Raw genomic sequence first — 9,889 nt, 5'->3', positions numbered from 1 at the left:
GTTGCTTCAAATGGCGTCGACGTTCAGCGGCGGCAATCTATGGGCACGCGGCGTTGCTGCTATGGGCTTTGGTGTTGCTGCCTTGGTACCCGGCCAGCAACTAGCCCGTTGCTGCTAGCCACGGTCGGTGCTATTGCGTGCAGATTTTCGGTGGAGTCGCTGGCAGCGGTCACCAGGCAGGTTGCACGGTGCTGCCGGCGAGCGGATGAGCTACGTTTAGATGTGGTGCAAGGGGAGTCAGGGGAACATGCGAAGTAGGTAGACTTGGTCAAATACGAACCCGGTTGCGAGGCTCTCTTGTTTTTTATTGCGTTGCGGGTTTGTGCTGGTCCCGGTAACACGTGTCAAGCACCAGAGGCGGGGGATCAGAGCTTTGATCCCCCGGGGGACGCTCAGCACGATCCATTCGGAAATCGCTATCGTATTCTCGCAAAGAAAGGTAAAACCCGATCGTTCGTTTGGAAATTGCAACCAAACCGTCAGGCATCCTCCTTGCGCCGTTGCACGCACGAACCCCCACCACCTGCACCTCCCATGGCCGCCGCCAACGCAGCCCGCGACGGGCAGACGGCCCTCGCGCTCCGCCTCACCAAGCACCTCGCCCCCACGGACGCCACCGGCAAGAACGTCGCCTTCTCGCCCGTCTCCGTCCACGCTGGCCTAGCGCTGGTGGCCGCAGGCGCGGGCGGCGCCACGCAGGCCCAGCTGCTCAGCTTCCTCGGCGCCCCGACGGCGGACGGCCTCGCTGCCTTCGGTCGCCACGTCTCCGAGCGCGTCCTGGCCGATCGTGCGGACTCCGGTGGACCCCGCGTGCTCTTCGGCGGCGGCGTCTGGATCGACCAATCGCGCGGCGGTCTCAAGAAGGAGTTCCAGGATATAGCCGCCAAGTCCTACAGGTCCGAGGCACGCACCGTGAGCTTCACCGAGGAGGTTAGTAGATTGATTAGTTCCTCTGTTAAAGTCCAATTCATGTACGGAGTATTTGTTTTGTCTTATCTAATCAACCTTGCCAAATTATTCTGTTCTGGAAATCTGACCCTTCAACTAGAAGATAGGTAGTCACAACTCCATTATATTGATGGATTATCGTAATTACTTGAGAGTTGATTTGCTATGTTGCGGTATACCTTGTACAGTTGTACGTACACACTCGGTTCTTCTTGATAATTTTGTCGCACTAAAACGAAAAATAATTCGACATATTGTATGTTGGTCTACAAAGTTTCATGTTAATATCGTGTGTTGTTTGATGGATAAAAAAGAATACAACTAGTGAGTTTTATATTCACACACATTTGCTACCGCTCCTATTCTTGTTTGTGTGACAATTGTAAAAAATTGTACTCTGAAGCTCCTATTCTTGTTTGATTGAACTGTAACTTCCCAAATTAATTTCTGAAATGAGTGGGTGTACCTACTAGGTACGTACGCCTCAGCTCATATTCAACTTTCTCTAATTATTTTAATGCATGATGACATGTTAAGCCGGAGGAAGCGGTGGAGATGATCAACAGCTGGGTCAAAAAGGCCACAAACAACCTCATCGACTCCATGATCTCACGCAGCGACATCACCGCCGACACCGACCTCGTGCTCGCTAACGCTGTGTACTTCAAGGGCAGCTGGCTCGACCCATTCAACTTTTGCCACACCTCACCTGGCAAGTTCCACCGGCTCGACGGCAGCCATGTCGAGCCAAGCTTCATGTCGAAGCTCAAGACCATGTACATCTCGTGCATGGACGGGTTCAAGGTTCTCAAGCTCCCATATGGCCCGGAGGGGGTATATGAGTATATAGAAGGAACTTCCTACAAGATCCACCGTGGCCCAAGGGCTACCTCCGTCAAGAGCGGCAATGCCACGCAGTTCTCCATGTTCGTCTTCCTCCCGGACAAGCGCGACGGCATATCCACCATGGTGGACTTGATCACCTCGGCACCTGGGTACCTCTACAGCGTCCTGCCCACGGAAACCAAGCTCGTCAGCCTTGAGGTACCCAAGTTGGAAATCTCCTTCGACTGGAACCTCGGGAAAGATCTCCGTCAGCTGGGGCTCACGCTGCCGTTCTCGACGGAAGCAGGCGACCTGCGAGGCATGTACAAGAATGACGACGGGCGGCCGACCTTCTTGACCAAGGTTGCACACAAGGCTGTCATCAAGGTGAACGAGGAAGGGACCGAGGCTGCCGCAGTCATGACGTCTTTGCGTGGTGGTGGCGGTCCCCCGCCAGACATGGTCAAATTCGTCGCCGACCATCCATTCACCTTCATGATCATGGAGGAGCGGTCAGGGGTGATCGTGTTCGCGGGCCACGTCCTCGATCCTACCTGCAAGTGATCACCGTCGACACTCAAGAAACTCCATGCGTTAGGATATTTTGCCTTGTGGAATAGTGGTCTTCGATCTTATTAGCTGCTCTGCTATATATTACTCGAGCTTATTTGAGATATTATTGGCACTACTCATTATTAGATTGCACATGCATGCATGCTTGCCCCTGTTTTTTTGCGAGAAATCCACCGATCTATTAATAATCATCAACAGTGGTACAAATAACTCAAAAAGTAAAGAAAATTACAAATTGGTACTCGGACCACCTAGCGACGACTACAAACACTAGCACGAGCCGAAGGCGCGCCGCTGTCCTCGCCTCTCCATCGCCGGAGTCAGGCAAAGTTTGTAGTAGTAGTAGAGCTTGTTGTAGTAGACAGACGGGAAGTCGTCGTGCTAAGGCCCCAAAGGACCAGCGCACCAGAGCATCAACCATCGCGAATGATGACAACCGTAGATCGGAAAAGACTATCATCAAACCACACCAATAAACACGAAAATCGACCGGATCCTAGGAGATCCGACGGGCACACAACTCCACGCGCCCTCCGTCAGCGCTAGATGCACCACCGGAGCGAGGATAGGGCGGGGAGGACCTTATTCTGACTTTAGGATGTAACCGCCGCCTCACCATCCGAAAAAAGAGACTGAAAAGCAAACTAAATTAAGAACGGAAACTCCCCGCCAGCGAGGAACCGTGGTCCGCCACACCTCCAAGGCTCCAAGGCCACCGGAGGCGAAGCGGACCGGCGATATCGCCGGCGAGGAGGACGGAACCCTAGATGGGTTTTGTGGCTTCTTTCCGCCGCCTCGTGTGTTCGTTAAAGCTCATCTACGCCCGCAAATTAGACATGCACCGAAACAAACATGGCACCTAGTGGCCTACTGTAGCTGCCAAGAATCAACATTATTAAGACCAAAATATTGATAAGCTGTGCTGGACGGTGGGGCTAAGCTTTGTTATCTTTTCCTGTAACTCTCCGCATAGATGCTTGTTGCCTTTTTCTTTAATAGAAAGGTCCACCAATATGATTTGACTAACTAGCAAATATATCGATGAAAAAGCTATCAACAAAGCGACTGCAACAAACTTTCTCATCAAGCACCAATCACAAAAACTCGAGGGTAACAGGAGAAGTGTTTCCAACACCTTCAAGAACAAAACAACGCACAACACTACAATGAAGCAAACATATTTTGTCCAAACCCGCTGCTGTTTTTGATGAGGTCTAAGACCTAGATTGTGGCCCAATCTTGCGAATTCGACCCGAAATCGAAAGGGGAAAAGAGGGGAAACGAAGAACGCGATGAACACGAAGAACACACACACCACAACCCAATACAAACCAATTATACTCCCTTGGTTGGTTAGACCAAGCCAATAAAATCAATCCTTGGAGAGACCCTTAGGTTGAATCCAAGAAGAGAGAGATTGGAGGAGGAGATCTACCCTAGAACTTGGATGAGAGAGGTGTTGCCCTTGAATCATCCATGGAGAGAGTAAGATTCCACTAGAGTGCCTTGGATACAAAGAACAAGAGTTCTAGGGAGACAAAGCTCAAATCATGTCCAAGCCAAATCTTGTCTAACCCTAACAAATGGGGAGTACGGGGATACATATAGCTCAGATTTGAGTCAAGGGTAGTTTGGGCAAAGGCTAAATAAGTTACAGCAGCTGGATGGCGAATGGACGGTTCAGATCGGGGTCACTTCGCGCGCGGGCGGTACCTCGGGCGGTACCTCCGGTGGAGGTACCGGAAAATGCCTCCAATTCGAGCAAAGTATCCAGGGTACCTGGACGCGCGAGCGGTACCTCGGCCGGAGGCTCCACCCGAGGTACCGGGGAGCAAGTTCTTCATGTACTGGGGAGCGGGTACCCCCAGCGGTACCACGACCAGAGCCTCCGGCTGGAGGTACCGGCCTTCCCCCTCTGCCCGCGCACCAAATGGTGCCGCCCAGCACCCCACCGGTAGTACCGGCCAGGGGTGGCCGTTAGTACCAGCCTGGCCCTTCCCGCGTGGGGCCCCTCCAAGGAGTGGTACCGGCCAGGTAGGCCTGGAGGCTCCGGCCCCCTCCATGGGTGGAGGCTCCGGCCTCCTTCTCTCTTCCTCTCTTCTCTTCTTCTCCTTCTTCTTTCTTCTTCTTTCTTTCTTCTTCTTCTCTTCCTTGCACCATGGGGGTTCCTCCTCTATTGGTCCTTGTCGGCATTTGCACCTAATGACACAACGAATATAGGCATGAGGTAGCATACCATCCACGGTTGTATCGAGGTCGACCATAGAGAGGATAGGGTTCACCTTGACATATATGGCGTGGTTTTGTGTTGTTGGTCCACTTGGGGGACTCCTTGGCCATGGTGTAGCATCGACGATAGGCGGGGCTGCATCATCTCCCCCCCTTGGAGAAGAGTCGTCCTCGACTCTTGTTCCTCCGCATCTCCATGATGTGGTGAGAGGTCCGAGATGGTGAACGTCTCGCTCACCAAGTATTTGGAATATTGTGTGTCGATGATGTAGTCGTTGATCCTTGTAGCTTGGTGAAGTACTTGTATAGTTGCCCTTATCCTTAGGGATGTTCGTCGTGGTGCGGGCGTCCTTGTTGTAGTCCATGACGGTTCTCCCATGAAGTGGTGGAGGGAAAAAGTCGTGGTCGAAGAAAAACTTGGGGAAAAGCAACTTGCGAATAGAGAGCTTGTGTATGCCAACTTTGTTATCGGTGGAAAATAAGCTCTCATGTAAATATGAAGCATCAAGTCATTTCTCCAAGAGGCATTTGGCAAAAATGGGAACCAAAAGAGTGTCGATGTATCCAAAATGTGGTAGGGCAAAAATTTGTGCATGTAAAAGTTTGCTTTGTAAGGTGTCAAAAATGTGTTGTGAAGTATTGTCCCACACAAATGGAACAATCAAAAGGCAAGTAACGGCGGCAAAATTTTGGGCAAAATTGTTATGTGCAATGGCAAATAGATGGAAACTTCTAGCTTGGGGAAGTATGGTTGGCGTGAGCCGAGTATGAGTATCCTCAAGTTTCAAAGAATCCATTTCAATTGCCATAGATGAAAGGGGAAATCCAAAGAAGAGCAACTTTTTGTGTGACATGTGGCACAAGATGTATAAGGTGTCTCTCTCATGTATGACATGGTCCTTGAGATTCTCGGAGTGTATGATGATATCATTAATACATACAACAACCATTGTGCCAACAAGATGTTTCAAGATATGTTGCATAAGAGGCAAAAGAGGTGACGAGGAATTGGACCAAACCGGAAGCTCGACAAGAAAAGTCGGAAACACACGAGGGCAAAGGCTTTTGGGAACATACCCTTTGGTGTGAATCTCACGGGTTGGATCATGTATCTCGTCCTTGTTGGGGTAGCTCTCAATTGCGCGTTTCGTGAGCTCATGCTCCGTAGCGGTGGAAGTTGTCATTCGTGTACCTATACACACCATAGAGAAAACAAAAAGCGTGTGTGCATGGTAGAGAAACACATCATCCATCATGATGTTCCATGTCTTGTGCACATCACCATTAGTGTCAAGAAAGATAGTATGAAATGCATGGCGATGGTGCATATGGCAAGAAGGTGCATTCATGGCATGTGGTAACTTAGGATCATCAAAAATTGAGAAGGCTATGGGGGCCATCTCTGGACAATGAAATAAGCATTATTGCAATACCAAGCATAAGAAAGAGCCATTGTTCATAATATTGGATGCAAGGAACATGGAATAGTGCAAACATCTTGGGCAAAGCATGTTCAAAATTTTATCATTGTTGTCGACAACCCTATGGAAAGAGCAAATGTTCATCAAGGGTGGCACAACACAAGCGTTATCATAATCATTATCATTGATAGCAAGCGTGGAAAAAGTGAAACTCTCATAGCATGGCATGGTCATGGTATCACAATCAATCAATTCCACATGATCAACAATGTTATCAAGCAAAGCATCACATGGAAAAATGAAAGAAGCATGTGACGTAGCAATTGTATCCGCAAGATCATGCATGCACTCATAAGTCATCATGTCCACTAGTGGGATCATGGCATCATCAACACCTATGGTGTTACCTTTGTAGGCCGACTCATTTGAAATAGGTGTTGTGGAAGTAGGAGGATCCATGTGGTCGACATGTTCATCATGAAGCAAGCATTGTGTGATATCGTCATTTTCATGCACCATGTACATCTTCTCCATGATCGGGAACTCGTCCTCCATGGAACCTATTGCAACATAAGAAGACACCAAAGAGGTAGAGGTTAATGTGTTAGCAAATGTGATGTCCTCCATGGACCTATCAACTACCTCTCTCAACTCACTTGGTGTATCACTCATGTCCTCCAAATGGAAGCACTCAAATTCACATATGGGGTGGGAGGCACTCAACTCACTATCACTCTCACTCAAGTGGGCTAAGTGGCTCTCATGCTCACATGGGATTGGTACCAACTCATCAATCAAGCATATAGGAGTAGGTTCGACTTTCTCATCTCCATGCGCCTCCTTGGTTGAAGGGAAATTCCCATGCTCAACCATCTCAACTCCATCGTCTCCCAAGTGGTCCTCAAGCGGTGGCACCGTAGTGTCGTAGATAGCTAGGCGCGGATCCACATCATCCTTGAGGTGACCTTGTTGATCTTCATCTTGAAGTGTGGGCGCTATAGGCATCTTGAGGAGTTGTGCATTTAGCTCGTTGAAGTAGAGCGTCTTGGCGCTTGGCGTTGTGCATTGCCATGCCACGTGACCATTGGCCTTGCACACCTCACATAAGAGGTTGGGACATTCCCGTGGAGGGTGTCCTTGTTGCTTGCACTTGTAGCATCGGAGTCCATAGGCATGTGACGAGGTAGGGGCCATTGTGGTGGTGGCACAAGATGTGGGAGTCGCCTTATGAGGAAGGTATGCGCTATGTGCGCTTGCCATCCTTGGAGTGGTAGACACCGAATGATGGTGTTTGTCGTCTTCATGTCGAGGCTCTCGTCGTCGTGCATCATCACCATGGCTTGAGTGGTATCGTCGAAGATCCGTGGAAGATGTTGGTCGATGGCGCTCATGGGGTGGCTTGTGTCGGCGGTGCTCATGTGGTGGCATATGTCGATGGGATCCATGCGATGGTGGTGGTCAACGACGATCATGAGAAGGTGTGCGTCGATGACGATCCTCTACATGCCTAGATGATAGCTCATGTGGCTTGGCATGTTGCTTGTGGCACCTTGCGGAGCTTGGAGAAGAGTGTCGATGACGATCATGTTGGGGACACTCTTGATGCTCCATATGATGTACTTGAGGTCGACGATCTTGTGCATAAGCACTCTCATGGTGGCGCCTTGTGGAGCTCGGAGACGAGTGTCGATGACGATCATATTGGGGACGCTCTTGATGATCCATATGATGTGCCATCGTGGAGATCCTCTATCTTCATATGTAGCTCCATTGGCCAAGTAGGGGTACGTGGGAGCATCGTCTTTGTTCATTGTGTAGTCTAGGTGAGGCTCCGCCATGGTGTCGATGTCGTAGGCGTGGTGTTGCTCCACCATGTCGTCGATGTCGTACTCGTGGTGTTGCTCCACCATGTCGTCCATGTTTGGTGAGCCATTGTCGATGTAGAGCTCCTCGACGTCAGTCATGTCGGTGATGCTTGGGGAGCCATGGTCGTTGTCGAGCTCCTCGATGTCGGAGATGCCGAAGATGCTTGCGGAGCCATAGTTGGAGAAGAGCTCCACATGTTCCTCCACATCCGCGATGCTTGAAGAGGTATCCTCCTCGAAGTACTCCGTGTACTCCTCTGTATCTTCTTCTTCGCTATCCATGTTAGCACGACAAGAGCTATGTGGTGGATGTTAGTGGAAGAAACAACCTTCAAGTCTCACCTTGGAGTGATCAAATTGGGTCAACTAACTAAACCAAGAGAAAAAACAATTTGTATTGGGTTACACACACAAAGGCACACGCAAAAGCTAGAAAATATGGTGGTAGGTGAGTATGGTGGAAAGCCAAAAGACGAAATCCGAAATCAAGTTTGTTGTTAAGAGTGGGTGAAATCCAAATATCAAATGTCAAAGCGATGATCACTATAAACACGGAAAGATGTGGAACGCACACACGAGATGAACGGGGTTAGTGCGACCAAGGAATGAGCGGAAAAGTGTAAGAAGCCCTTAGCAAGGGTGCTCGGTGTCCCACTAACACAAGGAGAGTCAAAGCTTTGGTTGCAACATGAGAGACAACAAGATTTACACGCGGCCTCTCTTCTCTTTTCTCTCTTTTGCTTAAAAGCTTTTCCTCTTTTGTATTTGGTGGCACTTGACACTCTTTTGTATTTGGTGGCACTTGCACTCTTTTGCTCTTTTTGTGTTTTTGTGGCTTTTTCCCACACTATGTTAGTGTTAGCCTCGCTTTTGCTATTTTTCCACACGAGTTTTGCTTATAAGCTTGACTCCCCACTACACGCACACCTCACAACGGGGCCACGTGCAATGTCTCACAACACTTGACAAGCAATGCTCGGGAGGTTAGATCGCAAAAGGAAAAGGGATTTGCAAGTTATACCTAGATGGGGCGTAGGCGGTGATGATCACACAACTTGCATTATGGTGGTGGGATCAAGAGTACGTTTGCAAGTTCGGGGTGCCGAGAGTGTCGTCGCTTGCTTCGGAGCTGCGGGTTAGTGTTACACACAAGGCACTCAAACCGGAACAAGCAAACACAAGTTAGCGGAAAAGTCGGGTCAAAGTAGCTTGGCGTCGATGGCGGTGGTATGCAGGCGGTGATATCGGTCAGCTTGCGGCGGCGGTGGTGGTGGTGGGGCAGCGGCGGTGTTTGCCGGTGGTATGCCGATGGCGGTATCGGTGAGCTCGCGGCGGTGGTGGGGCAGCAGCGGTGTTTGCCTGTGGTATGCCGATGGTGGTATCGGTGCGCTTGCGGTGGCGGTGGTGGTGGTGGTGGTGCCGCGGCGGTGTTTACCGGTGGTTTGGGGGGTGGCGGTGTTTGCCGGTGATTAAGGGGGGTGGCGGTGCTTGCCGGTGGTGGAGAGGAGTGGTGGTGGTCGGCGGTGGTGGGGCAGAATCGGTGGTGGTGGCCGACTTGGGGGAGGAGGAGCGGTAGTGGAGGGTAGAGCCTCCACCCGGAGGTACCGCTCGTGCACGGGTGGAGCCTCCACCGGAGGTACCGCTCGTGGCTGCCTGGAGCCTCCACCGGAGGTACCGCTCACTCTTTCTTCTTCCCTGGCAGCACGCGTGCCCACTCTTTCTCTCTCTTGTTCTTCCCCAAATCCAAATCCAAATGACCCAAAGCTCGAAAATCGAAGGAATTTGTGGATAGAAAGTGGGGGAATTAGTAGATCAACACTAGAGACACCAAATCCATGGACCAAAACCACTCAAAACTCAACAAAATCGCAGATCCATCAAAAGGCAAATTAGGGCTATTTTTGGGGAATTTTTTGGGAAAATTTTTTAGAGATGAAATTGGGTGGGTGGGGGGTCAAATTCGCGGTAACCTTGAGCTGCTGATACCATATGATGAGGTCTAAGACCTAGATTGTGGCCCAATCTTGC

General features: G+C 50.2%; 1 protein-coding gene across 1 annotated transcript; it reads left to right on the top strand.

Annotated features, from left to right (window-relative positions):
- The first annotated feature begins 410 nt into the window (after positions 1-410).
- LOC127295187 (putative serpin-Z5) lies at positions 411-2,478 on the top strand. Its single transcript, XM_051325087.1, has 2 exons — positions 411-930; positions 1,486-2,478. Exons 1-2 carry the CDS (start codon positions 535-537, stop codon positions 2,335-2,337), a joined length of 1,248 nt encoding a protein of 415 aa, XP_051181047.1. The 5' UTR covers positions 411-534; the 3' UTR covers positions 2,338-2,478.
- Positions 2,479-9,889: the final 7,411 nt, after the last annotated feature.

The sequence above is a fragment of the Lolium perenne genome, chromosome 4 (assembly GCF_019359855.2).
Source record: "Lolium perenne isolate Kyuss_39 chromosome 4, Kyuss_2.0, whole genome shotgun sequence".
NCBI classification, from domain to species: Eukaryota; Viridiplantae; Streptophyta; class Magnoliopsida; order Poales; family Poaceae; genus Lolium; species Lolium perenne.
Note: the sequence above shows the minus strand (reverse complement) of the source record. Positions and strands in the feature narration are given on the sequence as shown.